Raw genomic sequence first — 26,850 nt, forward strand, 5'->3', positions numbered from 1 at the left:
GCCGCTCCCATCCCAGACGCCAAAGCCCAGGACAGCCTGCAGAGCCTCCAGCAAGGTCGAAGCAGCCTCTTGTTGGGGGCTGGGGAGAGGAGGACGGAGAAGAGGGGCAGAGGCACACAGCAAGAGAGGAAGCCAGAGGGACACCGGGAAGGGAGAGAGAGATATAGGGAGGGGGCCCGAGGGACAGAGACAGGGAGATACAGCAGAACAGACGAGGGGCAGGAATAAGGAAATAATGGGACAGAAAAGAGATGGGACAGAGGGGCAGGGACAGATAAGAACGGGACAGGATTGGGTTGGGGTAGACTGGTTCAGCCCTGAGGGTCAGAAGATGGAGGGGGTCGAGGGGATATGGGGACAGGTCTGGAGGGGCATCTGAGACCCACACACCACCTGCTCCAAGCCCTGGGGGGACCTGCCCTGGGGCTCAGTGCCTGTCCAGGAACTGCACAGCACAGAGGACCAGGGCGCCGGCTCGGGAGCCGCACCCTTCCAGCAACACCTGGAGCCAACTTGTTCTTCCCCAGCTACCCAAGCTGGAGGAAACAGCGCTGCGGGCAACCGCAAGGCACATCACTCACTTCCGCTGTCCTCCCGCGGTATGAGGTGGCTGCCACGGCAGTGCAGCCCCGGAGCCTGGGAGGCAGGCCTGTGGCTCTGTGAGGAGCATCCCAGGCTACAGGCGGGGTGACCTGGAGCCTCCCCAACCCCAAATAACACCCACCCAAGACCCACTTCTTGTCCCTTCCCAGGCTCAGGAGCAGGGGCTGGGGGTGGGCAGGGGACAGACGTGTACCCTCACCAGACCCCACCCCCAGCTCCATTTAGTAAATTTCTTTCTTACAGCCAGCTATGGAGGTTCCTTTTCGGGCCAGTCTCCAATGTGTGGCTGTCTAAAACAACTTCTTTACTTTTACCTAATCGCTTTTGGAATTTCCTGCGGCAGGAACTGGGCTCTGTTGCATGAGGCTTACCAGAGAAGAGTGGCTCTCATTTGATTCTCAAATACATTTTGTTGTGGAGAATGGAGGTCACATAGCTGCGTCCCCTGGGTGCTGTCTGGAGGGACACGCTCCCTGATGCTCCAGCCCCAGGCTCATCTTGAAAGTCGCCTAAAATGATGATCATATGGGACTGTTTAAAAATGCTGAGTCCTTATAAGTGTCCTAATGCTGAAAATTGAAGATAACACACATAGATCGGTGTTGGGCAGCACAAATATTGAATAATATCCCCCAAATTGAGAAGAAACTTTAAGACCGAAAACAAAGCGGGCAACCCCATAAAGTACAATTATGAAGTGCGTTGTGGGTAACTTACCTACAGGCAGACGAGTATCCGGAGGCATTTATTTGCAGCTAAACTCTGTGCTGCTGAAAGGGGTACAGGGGGATTTACAGGGGCCAAAGCTAAAATTAGAATCTGACAACCAGGGGAGATGCTCGGCGGCACTGACGGGAAATGGGGTTTTCCCCCCCTTAGGGGTCTCATGACCATTAACCATCTGTGCCAGCAGAAGGCATTCTTCCAGTTTTCATATCAGATGAAGGCAAGGGTACATATGGAGCTTACCTGGCGGGGGTGCATTCCTTGTGAGTGGGCTAAAGCTCAGGCCAGGGATGGGGGGCGGGGGGGACCGCGGGCCCGAGATGGAGCTGACAACGTGGGGTCAGTGTGGTTCTGATGCACAGTGGGTCATCACGAAGGAGGACACTTGCTAAAATTAAGTTTTGAGGTTAAAGAAATGACAGATTCCTTGTCAGCTCTGTTCTGTGTTCTGGGGTCCGATGTTGGGCGCAGGCCGTGGGGCTGTCTGGGCCCTACGGCAGCACAGGCATGTCCAGCTGTGCTGCGGCTCTGAGGGTCCCAACTCCATCCAAGGAGAGGTCCCTGTGCTGCGGCTCTGGAGAGGTCCCTACTCCATCCAAGCCAGAGGAGATGGCCCACCGTGACATCTGTCTTCAGGTGGTGGGGCAGGATGGGTGTATGGGCATCAAGAAAAGGGGCAGGGGGCAGAGCTGGAGGCCAGAGAGGGAGGACGTGCAGACAGCCGGGCTGGCATAAAAAGGCAAGATGGGTGGGCGTGACTGGTAATTATAAACTGGCTCACGAGGGTAGGGGTGCAGCTGGTGGGGGTGTGGGTGCACCAGGGGCCTGGAGTGAGCATGCCTAACAAAAGATATTGGGCAGCAAGAAATGGGGCCCAAATGGTGCAGGGAAGCTTCCAGAAGGTGTGATGGTTGCCCTGCCCCCGTCTTCAAAAGTGTGACTTTTGAAGCGTGACTCAGGTTGTCTCTGGGACCCCAGGCTGACAGAACCATCCAATCAAATGGCAGCTCCTTCTGCCGGCAGAATGCCCAGCGAGTAACCGCAGGTCCTGGTATTGGGACCCTTTATATCTTTGGGGCATGTGCCCCAAATCTCCAGACAGACGAGGGGGTCCAGCGGCTGGTCCATCCTCTGTGCCTGGACTTTGTGCTAACCTCCACTGCCCGCAGCGCCTGTCTCTGTCCTCGCCTCAGCCCGTCAGGAAAGGAATAAAGTGAGACATCATTCCAGAGTCAAGAAGAAGATATGAAAATTCTGTGCCAATACATTTGATAAAATGCACAGCTTTCTGGAAAATACAACTTACTGAAACTGTAAGTTTAAAAAAGTTTTAAATTTGTAAAAATTTACGAATTTCATCTGTAGTTTAAAATTTTCCCACCAAGAAATCGAAAGGCTCAGATGACCTCATTAGTAAATCCTTCTGATCACTAGTAAAATATTAATGGCAATTTTATACACATTCCAGAGAATAGGAAACCTGTGTTTGGAAGCCAGAATAGCCTTGTTGCAAAAAACCCCAAGAACTAAATTTTGAGAAAGGAACAATTTTCAGTCCAGTATGTTTCATGAACATAGATGAAAAGATCTTAAACGAGATATTAGCCAAATCAATCACTGTCTAAGGCAGATAATTGTGAGAACAATGGCTTAATCACATAGGAAACCTCAGCCCCAGGTTGCCGCGCACAGAGCTGTTCTGGTGAGTATACAACAGAGTAGGATCCAGCAACTGAAGACAGAGTGTCACATGGTGTAGAATTCAGGGCTGAGTCCGTTGAGTTAGGCGTCATGTTTAATTCGGGGAAAAACGAGATTCAGATGAAATATTAATTTTGCACGGGTAAGGAAGAGGCAGATCCACGACAGATACTCTTTTCTTCTAGTCTGGCTTTAATCTGCTGCAAGACTCAGATTTGCTGACAAGTGCACCTCAGAAGCTTCGTTTGTGGTTGGAGGCACCAGCCCTGAGGACCTCACCCAGCGTGGAGCCTGGGGGAAGGAATCCACAAGCCACTCCCCACAGAGGCCAGGCCACGGGTGTCCCTCCAGAGGGCGAAGCAGGTACTACTGTCGACTGCTGATGGATGACTGATTTGCAATCCCTTCTTCCTGGATGATGAGTTCTAGAACCTGCTTGGGGGGGGGGTGTGTGTGTGTGCTCTCAAGGGGAAGGGGAGGGACTTCCCTGGTGGCGCAGTGGTTAAGAATCCGCCTGCCAATGCAGAGGACACGGGTTCGAGCCCTGGTCCGGGAAGATCCCACATGCCGCGGAGCAACTAAGCCTGTGCACCACAACTACTGAGCCTGTGTGCCATAACTACTCAGCCCGTGTGCCACAACTACTGAAGCCCGCGCGCCTAGAGCCCGTGCTCCGCAACAAGAGAAGCCACCGCAATGAGAAGCCCATGCACTGCAATGAAGAGTAGCCCCCGCTCGCCGCAACTGGAGAAAGCCCGTGCGCAGCAACGAAGACCCAAAGCAGCCAAAAGTAAATTAATTAATTAATTAATTTTTTAGAAAAAGAGGAAGGGGAAGCAGGTTTGGGGTTTGGTCAGGAGTGGGGAAACTGCTTCCTGTGGGGGGAGGTGGTACCCGAGGCTGGTAAAGCTGAGGGGCAGCGAGGCAGTGGTGTGATGTTGAGTGTCAACAGCTGGCTCTCTGAGTGAACGGAACCCCGACTGGTAGTGTGTGCCAATTTTCACAGTGTAAATAATCCTACTCTGGCTGATCTAAAGACACCACTGTGATGTGTACCTTCTGCTTCTCAGAAAAGACAACTCCCTCTTCCCCCTGAGCTCACTGTTGCACACGATCAATGACTTTCAGGTCAGTGGCCTGCAGCTCTTCAGTGTAGTCGTGGCTTCGGCTATCTATGCCTTTTTTCACTAAGGTGGTACTATATGCTATCCATAATTTCCATTGGCCATATTGGGCATGCGTGATGCCCAGTTATCTGAGGAGGACATGCCAAGCATTCTATTGTTTCGGGTTTTGTTTTTTTTTTTGCGGTACGCGGGCCTCTCACTGTTGTGGCCTCTCCCGTTGCGGAGCACAGGCTCCGGACGTGCAGGCCCAGCGGCCATGGCTCACGGGCCCAGCCGCTCCGCGGCATGTGGGATCTTCCCGGACCGGGGCACAAACCCGTGTCCCCTGCATCGGCAGGCGGACTCTCAAACACTGCGCCACCAGGGAAGCCCCTGTTCTATTGTTTTATTTCCGAAAATGGGTCTCACCACTGGGATATAAATTGGGATCTGGAAAAATCTTATGCCATTGGCAACATTTGTCTCTCCTCGTGTTTCCAGAAAGGGATTTTCACGCCTCTGAGGAAGTACAGAAGGTCTCTCCACCCTCTTCGCCCCCTGCTCACCTGGACTCACAGTATTTGTGAGTTTGGAGGAGGCGCTGAGTACGCTGAGCAGACCCCACCCGGTCTCTCCGGGGCAACCTGTCCTTAGGTCCTTCTTTCCTTCACAGAAGACACCTGTGGCTTTCCAGTTCACCAGTGGCTGGCAGGTGCAAAGTATTGGGCAACCCACATGGCCCCAGATCTAGATCACTCCTCCAATTCAGAGTTATTCTTAATAAAGCTGATATTTTCACGTCTGTGTGTCTGACTTCTGTGTGTGTCTCTCAGTGAATTACAAACTTCGGATGGGAGGAGAGCAGTGTGACCTGCCCTTTCACAAGCCCCCATATCTGCTGTTCTGTTCACTTCCTGCATAAGTAAGTGTATGTGTCAGCTTGGGTATCTTTGCTCTTTTTACTTCATCCCACCACCTCCAGAGAATGGTGCACGCAGAATCTGCGGGATGCAGCAGCTAACCTCCCCCAACCTACCAACCAGCCTGGGACAGGCTTATCTCCACTCGGCCTGAAAACCTGCAACACGGAATTTATTATTTTTTAAAGAGGCTTAAACCCCAAGGATAAAGGGAGCATAAAAAGAGTTGAAAGCAGGAACTTCTCTGGTTGTCCAGTGGTTGACTCCATGCTTCCACTGCAAGGGGCGCAGGTTTGGTCCCTGGTCGGGGAACAGGGATCCCACGTGCCTCTCCCTTCGGCCGGGGGCGGGGTGGGGGCTGGGGAGAGAGTTGAAAGCAGAAGAGAGAGGTCCACACCATGTTAGAAGAGCAAGGATGTGCTGATGGGCATTGCCTGAGCCGAGCGAACAGGACGGGAGCGTAAGTTCCTGCAGCAGAGCAGAGGAGAGGGCTCGGGGTTGGGGGACCCAGGGACCTAGTGTGGGGGGGATGAGGAGTGAGGCTGATAACAGGAGGGCTGGATAAACTGAGTGGAGAGCAGTGAGACGTCAGGACCCCCCCAAACCCTGCACGGACACTCGCCCCAGCCTGAGATGGAAGAGAAAGCGGCTCTGCGCTTGCAGGTGGTGGCACAGGTGAAGGACTCGAGTGAAGACGGCCTTCACGGGAAAGCCGCACGCCCAACACTGAGACCACGACCGCCCCCTTCCACGGCTCGGCTCCTGAGCGGAGAGCACCCTCGCCCGTCGCGCCCGGCAGGAGAGCGCAGGATTCTCCGTGGACAAACCGGCCCACGCGGGGAAGCCGGCTGCAGTGGGAGCGCCGCGTCCCCGGGGAACGTGCGGGCAGCCCTTCTCTCTGGCGGCAGCGCTCGGAACTGCACCGCCAACTCGCGTTCTTTCCTCCCGGAACTGTTGCGCCCCGGCCGGGGCCGCTGTGTGTGTGGACCTGGGGACACCCCCAGTCATGAGCGCCCTGTGGGCTACCAGTCTAATGAGGAGACAGACAACACTTTGATGGAAAACAATTACTGCTGTGAAGGGAGCAAGCGTCTCAGGGAGGTGATAAGGGAGGGACCGGCTGAAGACCAGGGACGTTTGATGTGGTTTGAAGGATGGCCTCTGGGTTCCGGAGGCTGACCTTTGTCCCCAGGGCTACCCAGGCTGGGGAGCAGAGGTTTTAGCCGGGCTCCCCATTCTGGTCTCCTCCTCCTCCTCGTCCCAGGCTGTGAGTGCTGGGCTGTGGGCCCCCTGGTGTTGGGGCCTCTGGGCTGCCGCTGCCCGGGGCCTTGTTCGTCTTCCTCAGAAAGGTTTGAGGGGTTGAGGTCTGGATCCCTGGCTCTGAGCCCTTGGGTCCCGACCAGGGGTTCTGAGCTCAGGTTCCCTCGGGCTGAGGGAACAGAAATTTTTAAGAAGCCGGAAGAGGAATTTCGGCAAAGCTTTCTTGGGATTCACGCTGCAGCACGAGGGAGTGAAAACGAGTAACCTGTGCCCTTGCGTGCTCTCCAAGGAGGGTGGGCTGCCTCCTGAAATGGGGTGAGGGTGGGGGAGGATCGGTGGGTCTGCCGGGGAGGCGGCGGCTTAGGTGGGCTGCCCACCCCCTTGGTGGTGCAGGGAACATGCCCTGCTTTTGCTCCAGGCGCCTCAGAAGTGGCAGTTGGTTTGTGGCCTTTTTGTATCTCATTGTTCCTAATTTGCCCCGTTTGCGCATGCCTGCAGTTATTTTTAGTCCCTTTTAGTTTCTTTATATTCTGTTGCTTGAGGAGACCTTTGTCCAGGTGCCAGCCCTGCAGCAGAGGGTCCCAGCCTAGCTCCCTTGAGTCTGGGGAAAGCAGGAGCTGAGTTAAGGGTCTTGGGGAGAGTGTTTTCTTTGCCCAACGCACAGCAAGTCAAACAGTGAGGAGTGAGGTGCACAGCAAAGAAAACGTTTGTTTATTCAGGAGGCCACCAGGTGAGAACAGGAGAACAAACCTCAACCCGCCTCCCTGAAGGGGAGGGGCTCAGGATATTTACGGAATAAAGCTGCCACGTGGGGAGTCACCTGGGGAAAGGTGATTGGAGATAAGAAAACTGTGAGGCAACTGTAATTCTGCGCAGGTTAAACTAAGCTACAGCTTTCTTCATGGAAGGAGAAGGGCGGCTCCAGCACGTTCTGAGGGTGGAGTTCTCCACCCTCTGACGTCAGAAGGCCACACATCAGCTGCTCGCGCATGCCCACGTGGGGGGGGTGGGGGTCAGTAGTCTCAACCAGTCTTAACCGGCTCAAGCTCGAGCTAGACACTGCCGACTTCAAGTGCCTGAAAAACAACTTGGGCAAACATCTTACTGTTTAGGCCACCTGGAGGACATGCAAGTTTTTTGTAGCAACAGTTAAAGCAAGCTTGATGCTGACGTCAGTACAGTTCATTATTTATTAAGCAAGTTATAGCTTAATGGATCTGACGACTGCCCTCAGTTTCAAAAGGAGTGGACCCTCTTCTCACTGATGCCATGGACCAGCCCTAAGACAGACGGAGATGGAGGTGAGAGTTCCAGACTCAGGACCTGTGTCCAGGAGACCCCTGTGTCACCCCCAGGTCAGTCTGCCCTGGAGAGAATTCTAGAGCCCCTGGAAAGGATGGACTGGGCTTGGGGCTGAGGATAGTGGCGGTGTCCCTCTGGGAAGCATGGGGGAGAATTGGGAGCCCAAGGAGGCCCCTCCAGCTGGAGAACATTCACAGTTCAGGAGTAAAGCAGGCTGACCCCATCCAGCCCTGACTCGAGAAGCAGGGTAAGGTCCGGTGTTGGAGGATGGGTGTGAAATGGAGGACAGTGCAGGCACAGACACCTGGCTCGCGTCCTCCCCCAACATAGTCTCTGCTGAGATGTGACTGCTCCCTTCTCAAATGCGGGGTCTCCATTTTCCCATCTGAAAAATGGGAACAGGAGTAGCACCTCCCACAAGAGGGGGCTCCCCATTCCCTTGGGCTGCTATGTTTGTTTCATAAAGTTTTTTAAAAATTATTTATTTATTTATGGCTGTGTTGGGTCTTCGTTGCTGCATGCAGGCTTTCTCTAGTTGTGTGGAGTGGGGGCTACTCTTCATTGCGTTGCACGGGCCTCTCGTTGCGGTGGCTTCTCTTGTTGCGGAGCACGGGCTCTAGGCTCACGGGCTTCAGTAGTTGTGGCTCATGGGCTCTAGAGCACAGGCTCAGTAGTTGTGGCGCGCGTGCTTAGTTGCTCCGCCGCATGTGGGATCTTCCCGGACCAGGGCTCAAACCCGTGTCCCTTGCACTGGCAGGCTGATTCTTAACCACTGCGGCACCAGGGAAGTCCCGGGCTGCTATGTTTGATAGGAGCGTGGAGCCTGGGCATGTGAAGAAGGGGTGTGCTAACCAACTTTTATAGATGTTATCATAGATGATTTGGCATCTTCTGATCACAGGGCCAAACTACTGGCCAAAGGTGTTTTGTGATTTGGCTCTTGTGGGCATACAGGGCACGATGTGTCTCTGGTTTGGGGGAGCGGGGGACATTGAGTAATGAACCCTATTAATAAATTTCCAGAGCCTTCCTTGGGGGCTTCCTGAGGACCCCTGGAGGAGGTGCCTCCAATCCGCCACCCCCCACCCCATGAATAGCGCAGAGCCCCACCCTCTGGCGGCAAAGTGTGGAGTTGCGTTTTCCCAGCATCTCTCCACCTTGACCCATTTGGCAAAAGCCCTTGCTCTGTCCTCCGGGCTGGGAGGACTGTGCTCCCTCTCTAATCTAATAAAGTCTCTGACCCAAAGGGCTCCACCAGGCAAACGTGAAATTTGAGAGGCCAGTTTGTAGGGACAAGTACCACATTTCATTCCAGAAAGTTACAGCCCACCAGCTGTGTGTGAGAAACCCCACTGGCCCACTCCAGATTTAGAAACTTAAAAAAATTTTTGCCAATATTTTTGCAAAAGCAGAATATTTTAATTTTTTTGACTTATTGAATCAAGGGTGAATTTGAGGGAATGAGCACTTACAGAATGGAAAAATAAGGATCTCTGAAAATCTTTTATAAAAGCAACAAAAACATTGGCAAAAATTGTCAAAATCTATCAATAGTTTTCCAGAACTTTGGAATTTAGCCAAAGGCTTGCAACAATTTGGAGGTTTTTTTCAAGAAAATGGCTGAATATCTATGAGAACAGTGAACTTTGGGGCACTTTAACTTGCACTATTTCCATCCCCCTCTCCCCAGCTTTGTGGCGGCCTTGAAAACTGATGGCCACAGAAACACAGTAGCTGTGAAAACCAGCAGCCTGGTTGCCACCGGAGGGGACCAAATGGGTTTGAAGCTCCCGAAAAGCCTCGTCGAAGCCCTGGAAAGCGCCATTCACAGGAATTGTCTTTCTTTGCCCTGATTAAGAGCTCACTCTGAGAGTAAAGGTCTATCCCCTGGGCATTTGCCAAAAACAATCAGTGGCCATTGATTAACATTATAGCTATCTGAGGTGATATCAGTTAGGGCAAACAAGAGGCTGGCCACGAAACTTACAAGGAAAACTTCGGGAATGAGAAGCCTGTGTGGGGCTTTGAAAGGATCTGATGTATTTTCCCAGGGATCTAGAAGATCATGCCCATGCATAGGACTGTGCATATGCCCAAGAAAATCCTTAGACAGCTTTAGTCGCTCACATCTGGCTGGCCTTGAGCTGCTGAGCAAATAGGGAATGCCGGCTAAGGCAGAGCTGTGGACTGCTGGGGCATTGAAGGTGGTCCTAACACACAGGGGCCCCTTGGTAAAGCCTGGGAGACTTATTGGTTTAAGGCATGTAAGGAAACCTCTGTCCCATCATTAACTGAAAGCTAAAATAACTGAGCAGAGCCTTCACACAAAAAGAATACAGACTTTAGGGTCTTCCCTGGCAGTCCAGTGGTTAGAACTCTGAGCTTCCAAGGCAGGGAGTGTGGGTTCAATCCCTGGTCAGGGAACTAAGATCCTACATGCCATGTGGCACAACAGTTTGGAGTCTTTTTTTTTTTTTTTTTTTTTTTTTTGCGGTACGCGGGCCTCTCACCGTTGTGGCCTCTCCCGTTGCGGCTCACAGGCTCGGGACGCGCAGGCTCAGCGGCCATGGCTCACGGGCCCAGCCGCTCCGCGGCATGTGGGAGCTTCCCGGACCAGGGCACGAACCCGTGTCCCCTGCATCGGCAGACGGACTCTCAACCACTGCGCCACCAGGGAAGCCCAACAGTTTGGAGGTTTTTGTTTTTTGGTTTTTTTAAAGAAAATGGGAATACAGATTTTATAGAATTAGTCAAAGAAAATCAGCAAATAACAAACAGCACAACAACAAAGGACAAAAACAAACTGAAGAGGGAAAAGGGAATCTGATTACTAGAGGTGTATATTATTTAAAATGTTCAGTTTTATGAAAAAAGAGCGGGGGCGGGGAGACATGCAAAGAAACAGAAAAGTGTGGCTCATACACAGAAAATTAAAAAAGCAGTTCATGGAAACTGGTCCCGAGAAAGCCCAGATGTTGGATTTTCTAGACAAAGAGTTTAAGCCATTAAAAATATGTTCAAATAAGGAAATTACAAAACCTGTGTTGATGGGCTCATAAGATGTAATTTGTATGACAAAAATAGCACAAAGGAGGGGCAGGTGTATTGTAGGAGTGTTTTTGTGTACTGTCGAATTAGGTTGGTAGTAATTCAAGCTAGACTGTTCTAAATTAAGATTTTTTAAAATTTATTTATTTAATTTTGGCTGTGTTGGGTCTCTTGCTGTGCACGGGCTTTCTCTAGTTGGAGCGAGTGGGGACTACTCTTTGTTGCGGTGCTCAGGCTTCTCACTGCGGTGGCTTCTCTTTATGGCGGAGTGCAGGCTCTAGGTGCACAGGCTTCAATAGTTGTGGCACTCGGGCTCAGTAGTTGTGGCTCGCGGGCTCTAGAGCGCAGGCTCAGTAGTTGTGGTGCACGGGCTTAGTTGCTCCGTGGCATGTGGGATCTTCTCGGACTAGGGATCAAACCTGTGTCCCCTGCGTTGGCAGGCAGATTCTTAACTGCTGCACCACCAGGGAAGTCCCTAAATTAAGATGCTATTTGTAAGTTACAAATGGTCCCTGACGTACTATGGTTTGACTTACAATTTTCTGATTTTACGATGGTGTGAAATCAATACACGTTCAGCAGAATTTTGAATTTTGTTCTTTTCCCTGTGTAGCAACACGTAGCATGAGACTGGGCAGTGGTGACGAGCCACAGCTCCAGTCAGCCACACAATTGCAGTCATGACGGTAAGCAACCAATATACACTTACAACCATTCTGGACACATACAACCCTTCTGTTTTTCACTTTCAGAATAGTATTCAATCAATTACATGAGATATTCAGCACTTTATTATAAAAGAGGCTTTGTGTTAGATGATTTTGCCCAACTGTAGGCTAATGTAAGTGTTCTGAGCCCATTTAAGGTAGGCTGGACTAAGCTATGATGTTCAGTACGTTGGGTGTATTAAACACATTTTCGACTTGCAATAATTTCAATTTAGGATGGGTTTATCAGGAGTAACCCCATCAAAAAACATCTGTATAACTCAATAGCATTTTGAGTGCCATATGTATCACTGTACTGCAACATTTTTTAAAAAAACAGCTCAGGATATAGTCGTGTTTCCTATTTCCCAAGCGGCTCCAGGGACGTAGTCCTGTTTCCTATATCGCTGGTGGCTCCGGGGATGTGGTCATGCTTACTATATCCCAGTGGCTCCTGTGATATAGATCCAGTCTGTAAAACAAGAAAAGTATATTTTAAATACTTTTAAGACTTAGTGGAGCAAAGATTATTTTGTTATTGATTTAGGTGTCAAAGTATTGTGTTTATTATGTAATGACACCATGGCTATGCTAAATACAATATCATCGACCTTACTGGACTAAACACTCATTGCAGTGTTCCCAATTCACAGGAAGCATAAGTAAGAAAAATTAGAAAGTTTTAAAGAGAATAACTTAACACCAGAATTTCTTCACAAAAATAAAAAGTTAAAAAGAGGCTGCAGCTAACTAAGTTTCTGGGTGGCCGATTTATTCGCCAGGCAAGGAAAACCACTTACTAATGGTGAGTGAATTAAATCCTAATAGAGGCAGCTGAAAAAATATGTACAGAGAAAATAAACACGTTCTAAAACTTTTAGTTTTTTTGGTCTTTGAAAAATTGAGGACATTGATAGCAACATCAATAGTCAATTTTAAAAAAAGACAAGTGATTTTGAGTGATTTTCCTTGTCTTTTGATGAGTTGACAGTTGTTGCTAATATTGCTCAGTTCATTGATTTGTTTGAAAAGTCAGTGCCAAGTTTGAAATGATTGAGGAATTAGCCTCTATGAATAGCAAGGAGCAACTACAGGTTAGAATATTTTCAAAGAACATGAAGTTCAGAAGAGCCAATGAAGTTCACAGTTGACACTACTGTTTTATAACATATGATAGGTTGAAATATTTTTCAAAAAGTACCTGCTGATAAATAATGCAATTAATAACCGTAGACTTTAATTAGATTATTTGTTTGCTTGTTTTTGATATTGAGTTGTATGAGCTGTCAGTATATTTTGGAAAGTAACTTTTTTTTTTTTTCTGGTACACGGGCCTCTCACCGTTGTGGCCATTCCCATTGCGGAGCACAGGCTCCAGACGCGCAGGCTCAGCGGCCATAGCTCATGGGCGTAGCCGCTCCGACGCATGTGGGATCTTCCCAGACCGGGGCACGAACCCGTGTCCCCTGCATCGGCAGGCGGACTCTCAACCACTGCGCCACCAGGGAAGCCCGGAAAGTAACTTCTTGATGGTTGTATCTTTTGCAGATATTTTCTCCCAGTCCATGGGTTGTCTTTTCATTTTGTTTATGATGTCCTTTACTGTGCAAAAGCTTTTAAGTTTGATTGTGTCCCATTTGTTGATTTTTGTTTTTGTTTCTTTTGTCTTGGGAGACTTGCTACGATTTATGTCAGAGACTGTTTTGCCTATGTTCTCCTCTAGGAGTTTTATCATGTCATGTCTTATTTTTAGGTCTTTAAACCATTTTGAGTTCATTTTTGTATATGGTGTGAGGGAGTATTCTGACTTCATTGATTTACATGAGGCTGTTCAGCTTTCCCAATACCACTTGCTGAGGAGAGTGTCTTTCCTCTATTGTATACTCTTGCCTCTTTTGTTGAAGATTAATTGACCATAGATGTGTGGGTTCATTTCTGGGCTCTCTAGTCTGTTCCATTGATCTATATGTCTGTTTTATGTCAATACCATGCTGTTTTGATTACTGTAGTCTTGTAGTACTGTCTGAAGTCTGGGAGGGTTATGCCTCCAGCTTTGTTCTTTTTCCTCAAGGTTACTTTGGAAATTCTGAGTCTTTTGTGGTTCCATATAAATTTTAGCAATATTTGTTCTAGTTCTGTGAAAAATGTAATGGGTATTTTGATAGCGATTGCATTAAATCTGTAGGTTGCTTTCAGTAGTATGGCCATTTAACAAGAATTAATTAATATTAATTCTTTCAATCCAAGAGATATCTTTCCATTTGTTTGAATCATCTTTAATTTCCTTTATTAATGTTTTATAGTTCTCAGCATATAAATCTTTTACCTCCTTGGTCAGGTTTATTCCTAGGTGTTCTTTGATGCAATTTTAAATGGGATTGTTTTTTACTTTCTCTTTCTGAGATCTCATTGTTAGTATCAAGAAATGCAACAGATTTCTGTGTAATAATCTTGTATCCTGCTACCTTGTGAATTCATTTATTGGTTCTAATAGTTTTTGTGTGGAGTCTTTAGGGTTTTCTATATAGAGTATCATGTCATCTTCATAAAATGGCAATTTTACCTCTTCCCTTCAAGCTCGGATACCTTTTATTTCTTTTTCTTTTCTGATTGTTGTGGCTAAGACTTCCAATACAATGTTGAATAGAAGTGGTAAGAGAGGATATCCTTGTATTGTTCCAGAATTTAGTGGGAAGGCTTTCAGCTTTTCACTGTTGAGTAGTTATTGGCTCTGGGTTTGACTTATATTTTCACAAGCTTTGTACATTTGTCAGGCTAAGCCTTTTTCTGCTCTACAAATATTTTTGCCAACATCAATTGCAACACATCTTAGAAGATTTACCGCAGGTAATGAATTCTTTCAGCTTTTTTGCATCCATAAATTTTTTAAAATTTGTCATCTTTTTTGAAAGGTATTTTCACTGGGTACAGATTTTTGTGTGTGTGCTTTAAAGATGTTGCTCCACTGTCTTCAGCCTTGCATTGTTTATGACAAGAAGTTGGCTGTCACTCCTATATTTATGACTCTGTGTATCATGTATCTTTTCATTTAGATATTTTTATATTTTTTTTTGTCACTGATTTAAAGCTGTTTCATTGTTTTCTTCATATTTCTTGTGCTTGGGGTTTGTTGAGCTTCTTGGATCTGTGGATTTAATTTTTATTACATTTCAAAATTTATTTAGTTCTTTTCTTTTTCTTTTCATTTTGGATAGTTTCTATGGCAGTATCTTCAAGTTCACGAGTCTCTTCTGCATTGTCTAATCTGTTAATCCCATCCATTGTACTTGTTACTAGGACATGGTTGTTTTCTCCTATACAAGTTTCATTTTTCATCTTTTTTTATATATGCCATGTTCCTCCTAAACATGTCCTATGTTTTCTCTAGCTTCATGAACATATGGAATACAGTTACAATAACTGTTGTAACGTCCTTGTCTACTAAATCTATCATCTGTGTTGTTTCTGGATTGGTTCTGATTGATTTTTCACCTCATTATGGATCACATTTTCCTGCATCTTTGCATACCAGGTAATTTTCTATTGCAGGTAAGGTGTTACAGAAAGATAGCTTGTCCTTATTCTCCACAGCTAAACTCTCAAGTTTTCTGGTGAATCTACAAACCACTGAAATTGTTTTCTCTGATACCACTCATCAATCAGCTAAAGACAGATTGTTCTGACTTCCTTGCTAATTTACAGCTAATCAGTGTACCTGAAACACAAAAGTGCAAACAAGAATCACTGTTCCAAGACTGTCTGTAGCATTTATTCTTTCCTTTCTCTCTCTATTTTTTTTTCAGGCCATGCCATCTGGCTTGCAGGATCTTAGTTTCCTGACCAAGGATCAAACCCAGGCCCCCAGTGGTGGAAGCTCAGAGTTCTAACCACTGGACCACTAGGGAATTCCCCTTTTTCTCTCTTTTATTAAAATTTTGGTAGGTTTTTTTAGTTACTTAGAAGTCAACCCATGGTTTTGGTCTCCATTGTGTACAAGTAAAGAGCATGCAGATAGTTAACTATTTGTCTTTAAGTTTTTCTTTGATGTCAGACAAAAAAGAATATGTACTTTAGAGTTCAAAGACAAGCAAAACTAATATAACGTGCTAAAAAACAGAATACTGTTTTCCTTTAGGGAAGAGGGAGGGCAGTGGTAGGAAGGGGAATGAGGAGGGTTCTTGGAATTCTGGTAATGTTCTATTTTATCACTTTGTAAAAATTCACTCAACTCTACCATTATTTTATTTTATTTTTTTTGCAGTATGCGGGCCTCTCACTGTTGTGGCCTCTCCCGTTGCGGAGCACAGGCTCCGGACGCGCAGGCTCAGCGGCCATGGCTCACGGGCCCAGCCGCTCTGCGGCATGCGGGATCTTCCCGGACCGGGGCACGAACCCGTGTCCCCTGCATCGGCAGGCGGACTCTCAACCACTGCGCCACCAGGGAAGCCCTGTCTAGCACTTTTGATGCTGAACATGTGATGATGATGGTGGTGATGGTGATGTGAGGATGAGGATGTTTACCCCCACCAACTACACCAGTCAGCCCTTCCTGAGATCTTCAGTCTCCTGGCCACCCCTTGGCTCAAACTTTGGGGAAACGTGGAGAGAGCAGGAACTTTCCTCTCTTCTCTCCAGGGAGCTGTCTCCCAACCTGCTTTGTGCTGTTCATTCCCCCGGGTTGAAGTTTACCCCCAGCTCTCGCTGCAGACCATCTCTTTATCACTTGAGAGCAGTGGCTTCCTATCCCCGTTGCCCAGAAGTTTCAGAATCTCCCAGGATATCCCAGTTCAGGGTCCCAAGTTCCCCTCCAGCCCCCAGCCTTCTGAGACCATCAAGTTCCTTAGGTACCACAGTGTGGGGAGAAGATTACTAATGAGGCCGTGGGGCCTTGGATCCCGCCCGACCCTTAAGTGGGCCCTGGGAAACCTATTAAGTGACCCTTTTCTTACTGAGAGTCCCTGGGAACAGAAGCTGGAAGGTGATGGGAGAAGAGGGGGAATGAGGTGGTGGAGTCCGTGGGCTTCCACAGACTACGCTTCTACGGTCTACACTGCTACTTTATTATTTTTATTCACAGAGAAGCTGGTGTTTGATCTCTGCCTTGAAGAATGAGTAGACTTCCAGGTGGGGAAAGGACATTCCGACATGGAGAAGGGTGCGTGAGGTCAGGGAGAAAGGAGTGACCGGGGCACATGCAGGTTGCTCTGCGGCTTGCCAGTAAGGTGAGGGTGAGGCCAGAAAGGTAAGCTGGGTCCATGTTGTGATGGTTGGAACTTGCACTTCTTCCAACCAGAATTCAAGCCACCTTCTCCTCCACCCAGACTGGATCTCTCCCTTCTCAGGAGTCATTGCTAAGACTCTGTTCCCTCCAGGATTGGAGGGTGGGTAAATGCACCCAGCCAACCGAGGAGCTGAGGATTGAATTCAGCTGGCATTGGGGGTCTGGATGTCTCCTCTAAATGAATCTCCACATCCTGGTCTCCTTTCTCCTGGGACGCCATAGAAGATGGCGCCTTGTGGGTGTGGGTAGCGGGGGCTGAGTGCAGAGCTCATGCTAGAATTCACCAACTCAAATCCCCATTTGCAGTAGAGAGGAAACCTGGGAGGAGGGAGTCTGAGGTCCAGAAGTTTCGGGGGATGTAGGAGATTCTCTGTCTCTCTTTGTCTCTGTCTCTCACCATCCCTCCCTCTGTTTCTCTGTGTGTGTGTATCTGTGTCTATCTCTGTCTCTCTCCATCTTTCCCTCTCTTTCTTTCTGTCTCTCTGTCATCCCAGAGCCTGGTGAACCACCTGGGCTGGGGACACTGCCGAGCAACAGGTGTCTTCACCGCCAACCCATCTGCCGCCTCAGCAGGTGCAGCCCTTCCCGTTTCTGGTCGTGCATCTCATTCTGTTCCTGCCTCTTTGCCTCTGAGTCTGCTGCCTCCTCTCTCTTCAGTCCCTTTCTGTTTCCCCTCATTTTGGGGTGAGGGGGGACCGACAGGTGAGAGAGACCCAGAGAAGAGCGGGCTCCCTCACTTAAGACCACAGACTTTGGAACCAGCCAGATCTGGGGACAAACCCTGATTCAGGAGGATGCTGGGTGATGCCTTCCACGGGTCAGTCTCTCCAAGTCTTGGCTTCCTCACCTGTAAATGAACGTGATGATGATGCGTACAACTCCATAGTGGGATCACAAAGATTAAATAATACTGTGCAGGCAGAGCACTGGGGACACGCCTGCCACTTGTGAGGACTTGACAAATAGCAGTGATAGCGGCCCCGCAGTGGTGGTGGTTTCGATGCGGTTCCTTGGCTCCCATCGGTGTGTAGAGGGAATGGTGTGGAGGCCTGTGGGGCAGTGCCGGTGAAGAGCGAGAGGCAGAGACAGCGTCTCTGGACCGCTTTCCAGGGGCCGGTGGTGGGAGAGCCGGGGTGAGGGGCTGGGGAATCGAGGCACAGGCGCCAGCTTGCCGGCATTCTGGGTCTTGGAATCAGAGCAGACGGGAGAGGTGCTGCTGACGTGTGGCAAGTGCCGCTGCGCTGGTCCACACATGGCCTCTCCTCGCTCCACTGCTTACTCGATCTCTCCAGGTGACTCTCCATCCAGGGCAGAAGGTACCAAATACACAGGCAGCAGGAAACAAGCGAAAGGACTAAGCATGTCTTGATATTTTGGTATTTTTTCATTCAGTAACACCTCCTATAGCAGGGGGTGCTGGGCCAGACACCTGCCCCACATTATTTCTCTCCATCATTAAAACCATCCTCTGGGGTCGGGGAGGCTGCCGATGCTCTCAAAGGTTAAAAACTCTCTCCGAGCTCTCTCCGCTGGCCAGTGAAAGAGCTGAGACGAGAAGCCGGGTGTGTGCCCCTGAGCCTTCCTGGCTGCAAGAGGACGGAGGAACTAGACCATTGTATCTTGGGGTGCTCTTGGGAGCCACAGAGAAAAGAGGTGGCTCGGGCAGTATCACAGACAGGACCAGAAACCAAACCTCCTTACCCAGCCCCCCAACATCCCTATTATCTGAGCACTGCCCCCCAAAATTGAATGATGAGGTAGAACACATCCAAAAATGCACTGCGCACTCGTGTGAAAATAGATGCACAAACCCACGGGTGTAGCTAGAAGGGGCTGTGCTGATACGTGCACTGGCCTGAGGCCCTTCTAGGATCCGTAAATCGTCGTCTGTTTCCTTTACTGATGGTAAATTAAACTGACCTCTTGCAGCTTCCTTATGGACCCCTAAAACATCAAAATATCCTTTGAAATGGCTTAGCTTGGGAGTAAACGCATAAGCACAAACACAACTTTTGATAGAATCCTAAAATATCAGAACTGGAAGAAACTCTCAAGGTCACCTGGCCCAACTCTCTTACGTTACAGGTAAGGAAACAGGCAGTGGTGCCTCGTGACCGGCTAGCGGATGGTCAAGGGTTTCGTGGTTCACGGCTCAGCGGCTGTTGGTGCACATTCTATAAGATGGCCTCAGCGCAGGAGGAGAGGAACCATCGGGTAACTATGAAGGGACAGCTCGAGGGATGCTGGAATGTCCGCATCGGCACCGGCCTGATCCGGCAGCTTGACGTGTGTCGATGGATGTCCGCTCTGTTGTTAACGCGTGTAAGTGCCTTGAAATGGTGATCGGCCCCAGCCGGATAGGGCTCCTTAGGAAAGGTCAGCTTGCATTAGCTTTCGAAGGAGTGACATTTTAAGGATCAGAGTGTACGGAGAGAGAGAAGAATGTGTCTCTTGTTGAGTGAATTAAGGGGATGGCAGGACAATTGACCTTTGATGGCTGGATGGGGAGATGAACATGATTCCAGTAGGGTGTTTTTTGGGGGGGGGGCATTGACCCTGAAGATGATTGACTGCGTGTACCCCATCTGAGACTGACGGCAACGTGGAGTTTAAATGGCCAGGAGCATTTTAGGGAAGGAGCCCACAGAAGTTGGGGCAGTTGGCTGTTGTGAAGGGGCCGGGCCTCTGAGGTTCCAGGGCCAGAAACCCAGATTAGGGACATAATAGGGACACTGAGAGGAGGCATATATGTGGGAGAAATGAGGAGTGCGTAACTCCTTCACTTACAGTCGTTCTGCGAACGACAGTGGCGTTGCCATAACGCCGTGGAATGAGAGGATGACACGAAGCCTGCCTGGGGGGCAGGAGTCTTTCCCCGGGATGCGGGTGGCTTGTAAATTCCGCCTTGGAGGAGGAACAGAATTTCCCAATTTTTAGGTAGATAACGCCGGGACTCCAGGGGATCGGACCAGCAGGATGTGAAGCTGGGCATCGTGCTGTGCTGAGGACTTTGGACTTAAGCCTGAAGGTAAGGAAGGGAGAGTTAAGCAAAGAATTGGTATCCATCCTTTGGAAGGGCTGTTCCCGTTGGTGGTATGAAAAAGTGTTTGGACGGAAGCAGCTGGGAGCAGGAGGCCGGGTAGGATCCGCTGTGCTCATTCAGGAAAGAGAAAGCAGGAGTCGTGGGAGAAACGAGCCTCTGGAGGCTGTAGGTGTGCCCAGCAGGACGTGGTGCCCTGTTGTACTTGAAGGAGCAGGAGAGGGAACTCACCTGCCCTGCCTTCCTGGTTTCCAATTTTGGCACTAGGCAAGCTCCTCCCACAGAAGGAGGGGAAGTTTGGGGTGGAAAGAACGGATTTAGTTCAAGGCTGGTTGGATTGGAAGTGTTGGTGGAAATGCAGCTAAGAGAAGGGAGTGGGTTGTGAGAGAGATGTAGGGCATAAGTCATGGAAGAGGGTGCTATCATTCAGGAAGGTGGCTGCTCGTCGTAACGTGGAGGGGGTGGACCATCTTCCCTGGTCATTTTTTCCCCTGTAACTGAGCCCAAGAGGCACAGGCCCCGGAGTACCGTGGGTTTGTCCTGAATCCAGCCAAGAGGAAGAAATGGCAAATAAATACGACAGGAAGCAAAGGCCAGGGTAGGTAAGAGAGGAGCACACGAGTCTATCTGCAAAGAGCCGGGAGCTGTGATCTCCCCGAGGGGTGCCAAGTGCAGGGGGAGAAGGCGGGGCCTCTGTGAGCCAGAGATGCTAGTGCTATTCAGGGTTGGCTGGCAGAAATGGGGACCCCTTCAGCCCTCTTCCGGGGTTCAGCCCCCCGCCCCGCCGTTGTCATCACTATAGGCTGGAACCCGGGAGGCCGGGCTCCTTGGTGCGGCCGGTGTGAAGGCTGGCCAGAACTTCAGGGTGGTGGACAGGCGTGACGGAGACACCTGGGTCCCTGGAATGCACGGGGCACAGGAGGCTGGAAGGGAGAGTGGACAGTGGCTCCGAACATCTCAGTTCCCTGAAAGATGTTGGGCTGCAGGAGATGAGGAGTAGAAAATACTGGACTGGGGAGAAAGCGCTGAAGCCCTGGGAAGGGTGGTGGGAGGGGAAGCTACGGGTGGGCCAGGGAAGGCTGGGCGCAGGGCTCCGGGCCAAGGAGAGGCAGAGGCCCGGACGTTCCTCTCCAGGCTGTGCGTCCATCCTCCCCCAGGCCCCGACACGAGCCACTGGCCCACGTCAAACTGGACCGCCCCACAGGAGTTTGTAATCCTGGGTTTCTCCGGGCAGCCCCTGGGGCCCCGGGTGCTGCCCTTTGCCCTCCTCCTGCCACTCTGTTTGCCACGCTGGCAGGAAGCCTGCTGATCCAGGGGCTGGCCGTGGTGGACGCCGCCCTGCACCCACCACATACTTCTTCCTGGGGGATCTGTCTGCCAAGGAGGCGGCCTACGTGCCAGTGCTGACTCCGCGCGTGCTGGCCGGCCTCCTCCTGCTGCCTGGGGGCCGCCCAGATGGGCCTCTTTGTGGCTTCGGCTGCCTGCTGCTGGCGGCCGTGGCCCTGGGCCACTACCCGGCTGTCTGCCGCCCTCAGCTCATGACCGTGGGGCTCTGCTGGTGCCTTCTCACCGCCTGCTGCGTTGGGGGCTCTCTCCTGGCCTTGGGCCTCACCACGGCCATCTTCCAGCTGCCCTTCCGCCGTGGGGGCTTAGTCAACCACGTCTTCTGCGATCTCCCGGCCGTGTTGGTGTTGGCCTGCGGGAACCGGGACCTGCAGGAGCACGTCCTGCTGGCGGCCTGCGTGCTGCTGGCGGTGCTGCCTCTGGCCCTGATCCTTTCTCCTACGCCAGGGCGGTGCTGGTCATCCTGGGGGGTTGCTGGGGCTGCGGGCCACCGCAAGGCCTTCAACACGGTGGCGTCCCATCTCACGGTGGCCTGGCCATGCTCCACGATGGCTGCGCCACGGCCACGTACGCCAGGCCACCGAGCAGCCACTCCCTGGAGGAGGACAGGCTGGTCTCATTCATCTACAACAACCTCACTTCCCCGCTCTACCCGGCCATCTACACGCTGCGGAACCGGGACGTGCAGGGGGCACTGCAGCGGGTGGTCAGCCCCAGGACACCAGGCACCGTCCACCAGGCTGATGTCACCAAATGCTGGATGCCAGGTGGAGTCTGTTCTGAAATCTCTCCACCACCCCCGGATGGAAACCTCACATTCCAGAACCATCTGTGACTCCCCGAAGCCTACTGGACACAACCTGGGTGCAGCGGACAAGGACTCCAAAATCAGACTCCAGCCTGCTGCTTCTGCATCTAGTGACTTTTTTTTTTTTTTGATGTGGACCGTTTTAAAAGTCTTTATTGAATTTGTTACAATATTGCTTCTGTTTTGTTTTTGGGTTTTTGGCTGTGAGCTATGTGGGATCTTAGCTCCCCGACCAGGGATCAAACCCACACCCCCTGCACTGGAAGGTGAAGTCTTAACCACTGGACCACAAGGAAGTTCCTCTCTTGACATTTTGAGCTGGAGAGTTCTCTCTGGTGGCAGGGGGATTGTCCCCGTGCATTGTAGGGCGCTTAGCTGCACCCCTTGTCTCCACCCAGAAGATGCCAGTAGCACACACCACTCCCCCATCCAAGTTGTGATGATCAAAAATGTCACCAGACATTGCCAAACATCCCCTGGGGACAGGATCACCCCTGGTTGAGAACCACTGCTCTGAATCGTAGCCACACAGAATCTTTTGAAGAGGAGTAAGGAGTCTATGGCAACACTGTTGACAATAGACAAAAACTGGAAATTATCCAAACATGCATGAACATAGAATAGATACAAACAGCTTGTGGCATATGCATGCGATGGAATACTACACAGCAATGAAAAAGAATGAACTACTGCTACTGGCAAAAAAATAAGGACCGCCCAGATGTAATACTGAGTGTAAGAAGCAAGACACAAAGAACACTTCTGGATGCTTCCATTGAAATAAAGGCCAATGACAAACTCATCTGTGGCGGTTGATGTCATCATAGTAGTTAACTGGGGGAAGGGTTTGAATTGGCAGAGGGCACAGGGAGGTTGCCTGGGTACTGGAAACGTTCTATATCTTGACTTGGGTGGTGGTTACGTGGGTGTTTGTGCAAAACTTCACAGAGATGCATCCTTAAGATCGATGTAGTTTGTTGTACATGAAATGAACTGTGGCTGGTTCAAGCTATTCACAAAGACAAGCCTTCAAGTCATCATGCCTTCACTCATGCTGCTTTTTGCCCCGGTACACTCTGTTTCCACTTATGAAAATCTCTTGTATTATTCGGTGATCCGTCCAGATACTGTACCTGTTGTAGACTGAAGGTGTCCCCACCCAAATTCACATGTTGAAATCTAATCACCATTATTAGTTTGTTATTGGGGGTGGGGTCTCTAGAAGTGATTAGGTCATGAAGGTGGAGCCCTCCTGAATGGAATTAGTGCCCTTATGAAAGAGGCCTGGAAGAGCTCCCTCACCCCTTCTGCCCTGTGAGGACCCAACAAGAAAGCAGTCTGTCTACGAGCCCGGAAGAAAGTTGTCACCACACTGAAGCTGCCGGCACCTTGACCTTGGACTTCGAGCCTCCAGAACTGTGAGAGATACATTTCTGTTGTTATAAGCCTCCAGCTCTATGGTATTCTGTTGTAGTCGCCCGAATGGACTAAAACGGCACCCTTTCCTTCCTCCTCTCAGTTGCAACAGTTGTCACTCTAGAATGTAATTTCAGCATCTGCTTCACTTCCCAATCACCTACCCAGTCCCCCACTTCCCCACTCACAATTAGGCTGTGAGCCCCATAATATAGCCAGATTGCAGATCCTGTTCTTACATTTTAAGATCCATGACCCTGGCAGTTCTTAATAAATGTTTGTTGGAGGAATAAGCCCTAGACAAGCTCTGAGTTCTTTGGGGTCTCACACACTGGCTGTAGGGAGGGGACACGGCTCTCAAGTCCTGCCAAGGACAAGAATCTCTAAGACTGACTCCTCTTTGGGGTCTTAGAGCATCAGAGCTGGCTGTGAAAACCCAGCTGGACAGCTTGGACCCAACTTTCCAATGCAGGGAGGCTTAGAAGCAACGCGTTTGTGTCTTGACATAATAAACTGCATTCGGAAAACTTGATAGCTCTGCTTGTACCCCCAAGGCCAGGGTCCCAGATTCCGTGAGGGGGAACTTTTCCTAAAAATGCCTCCTGAAGGGTCGGTCAGAAACTAGAAGTCTTAGAGCCAGATCAGTGCCGGTAAATACCGCCTACCTAACCTCCTGGCTGGAGAAACCACACGTCCATGAAAACTGATTCGAAGGCTGGGGAGAACGGATCTGTGCAGGCAACGTGGGACACCAGAATGACTATCAGCTGCCTCAGAAATCTCGTGAGTCTGTTTCTGTTTTGCAGATAAGTTCATTTGCATTATTTTTTAGATTCCACATATAAGCGATATCACATGGTATTTGTCTTTCTCTGTCTGGCTTACTTCACTTAGTATGATAATCTCTAGATTATAGAAAACAAACTTAGGGTTACCAATGGGGAAAGCGACGGAGGGATAAATTAGGAGTTTGGGATTAACAGATACACACTACAATATAAAATAGGCGACGAACAAGGACCTACCGTATTGCACAAGGAACTATTCTCAATTTTTTTTTAATTTATTTTTGGCTGCGTTGGGTCTGCGTTGCTGCGCACGGGCTTTCTCTAGGTATGCGGGCTTAGTTGCTCCGCGGCATGTGGGATCTTCCCTGTCCAGGGCTTGAACCCGTGTCCCCTGCATTGACAGGCGGACTGTTAACCACTGCACCACCAGGGAAGTCCCTATACTCAATATTTTATAATAACCTATAAGGGAAAAGAATCTGAAAAAGGATAGATTCATAAGTGTAACTGAATCACTTTGCTGTACACCTGAAACTAACAACATTGTAAACCAACTATACTTCAATTTAAAAAAGAAAGACAGGAGGAAGAGACCAAAAAAAAGAAAGAAATCTCATGAAAGGGGGTCTCTGTCCATCTGTCCGTGCCGTCTTAGTTCTTACCTTCTGCTTCTCCCTGAGGCCAGTGCTCGGGACCCTGAGGCACACAGGAAGCCCCCCGTCAATTCCTTCCCAAATCCTACGGCTATGAGGAAGTCCTCACTCAAGAGACACTTAGGGCTGGCAGTCTAACAGGCCTGGTAGCTGTGGTTGATTTGTTCCAGCGCATCTCCCGAGACCGGGTGAGGCCTGAGGGCCACCAGCAGTCCTGTTATCCGCACTGTACATGATTGAGAGTGATGACCACAACCAAAGAAACCTTTGCATTTGACCGCCTGGTGGGGAGCCTTGGTGGGAGCTGTCAGGTTGCTGAGCACAGGCGGCTGCACCTGCTTTGGCGTTGAGGTAAGTCAGGGTAGAGGCCCAGCCTGCGTCTGCTGATGGTGGCCCTTCATCCCCAGGTTCCTTTAAAAGGTTATGCAGGGAATTCCCTGGCAGTGGTTAGGACTCCACGCTTCCACTGCAGGGGGCACGGGTTTGATCCCTGGTCGGAGAACTAGGATCCTGCACGGCGTGGCATTTTGGGTCTTCGGCCGAATTCTGTGGTGGGAAGTAGCAGCTCCGGGCCAGATTTAGATACTTTCAAAGGCTGACTGGCCCCTTTTCTCTCCCTCCTGCTGTACAAAGTCTTTCAAAATATTTTGAGTCTTGAGACGCATCAAGTTTCAAGTTTCAGTTTATTTATGTATTGAGAGATAATTGACACATAACATCCTATTGGTTTCAGGTAGTACAACACAATGATTCGCGACCTGTGTACATTGCGAAATGATCACCGTCATGACTGTAGTGAACATCACTTCATGTAATTGCCAAATTTTATTTTCTTGTGATAAGAACTTTCAAGATTCACTCACTCAGCAACTTTCGAAGATGCAATACAGTTCCAAGTTTCAGCTTCTAATTCTCTATTACCCGCCACGCTGACAACTGACTTGGCCTTGGGGATGTTACCATAAAGGTCTGCAGTGGAATCCCGGGCAGCCGGACTCATAGGCAGCTGCTTCCCCTCAGGGTGTCCCAATCAGCCTCACTGGGATCGGGCTCACCCCCACCAGCGCAGAGGCAGCAGGATCACCGGAGCTGGGACCTCGGAGCCTAGAACCAGTGCTTTGGTGAGTCGGTGGTGGCTGAGTGCTCATGGCAGGGTGCATCTCAGCCCTCACCTGCCCCGACAGGACCTTTTGGAAACCGGGGCCAAGTCTCCTAACAGTCAGCAGCTGGGTCTGTGCCTGGAGTGGGGAAGTACACCCAAAGTCTAACACCCACTGGGGGAGTTCACCCTCCACGGGGCAGCAACCTGTGGGAGACACAGCCACAGCCCGTTTGCCAGCCAAAGGCATTTCTCCACCAGCCAATTGCAAGACTCTACCATCCTGTTCCCAACTGTGAAGACTTCGTGAAATTAACACTTGTTAAGTGGAGCACAGGGTGCAGGACGATGAGTGGGTTCAGCAACAGACCACGGAGAAATCGAAATCGGCAAGTTCATTACTCACAGGGCCTGGACCAAGCACACAGCACACCGGGAGGGGCCCCGGGGGGGGTCAAGGCGGAGTGCAGACAGGGACTGGACTTGGCACACATCCCTTTATTAGGGTCCACGGGGTGTGCTCTGGGGTTTCTAGGTTAGGACCAGATTGATCAATCCAAACCCCAAGAGCAGGGTTTTGGTAAGCTCACGGGCGTCCTGGCTAAGGGGTGCGCAAAGCTTACCGGCACTGGGAGGCAGGTGAGCTACTGATCACAAGGGCTGCGGGGCAGTCACTCCAGGGACTTACATCTGCTTGTGGCCGAGCGGCTGCTATAGGGCATGTCCTTGCACGAGGGGCTTGTGTCAGCTTAAGGTTCCTGCAGCCATCTGACCAAACACGATGGATGAGGCAGCAATACTAGAGAGCAGCTTAGCTAGACTCTGGACGGATACACATCGAGTACATCTAGATGTGAACTTATTTTTAGTTATTCAGCTAGGCATATATTGCATGTCTATATATGCATGTCTATATACATATATATTTCACACACATATGCATGTTAATGCACATCTTTTGTTAAATCTGAGCCAATACATCTTTGAATATTTACTTTTCTTCCGTTTTTTTCATTTTGTCTTTAAGGAGCTCCTGTTTGCTCTTCTC

General features: G+C 49.9%; 1 protein-coding gene across 22 annotated transcripts; it reads left to right on the forward strand.

The window, feature by feature from the left end:
* The first annotated feature begins 7,342 nt into the window (after positions 1-7,342).
* On the forward strand, positions 7,343-26,510 carry LOC307198132 (uncharacterized protein). 22 transcript variants are annotated; one of them, XM_079944843.1, is made up of 9 exons: positions 7,343-7,671; positions 9,309-14,905; positions 15,177-15,311; positions 15,635-16,217; positions 16,451-16,595; positions 18,740-18,976; positions 19,592-19,682; positions 20,852-24,045; positions 25,437-26,510. In XM_079944843.1, exon 8 carries the CDS (start codon positions 21,233-21,235, stop codon positions 22,346-22,348), a length of 1,116 nt encoding a protein of 371 aa, XP_079800969.1. In that variant the 5' UTR covers positions 7,343-7,671; positions 9,309-14,905; positions 15,177-15,311; positions 15,635-16,217; positions 16,451-16,595; positions 18,740-18,976; positions 19,592-19,682; positions 20,852-21,232; the 3' UTR covers positions 22,349-24,045; positions 25,437-26,510. The 22 variants fall into 22 exon arrangements, with proteins under 22 accessions (XP_079800969.1, XP_079800970.1, XP_079800951.1 ...); XM_079944844.1 differs by having other exon boundaries at positions 15,635-15,911; XM_079944825.1 differs by having other exon boundaries at positions 15,635-15,874.
* The last annotated feature ends 340 nt before the right edge of the window (positions 26,511-26,850 follow it).

The sequence above is a fragment of the Stenella coeruleoalba genome, assembly GCF_951394435.1.
Source record: "Stenella coeruleoalba genome assembly, chromosome: 15".
Lineage (NCBI taxonomy): Eukaryota > Metazoa > Chordata > Mammalia > Artiodactyla > Delphinidae > Stenella > Stenella coeruleoalba.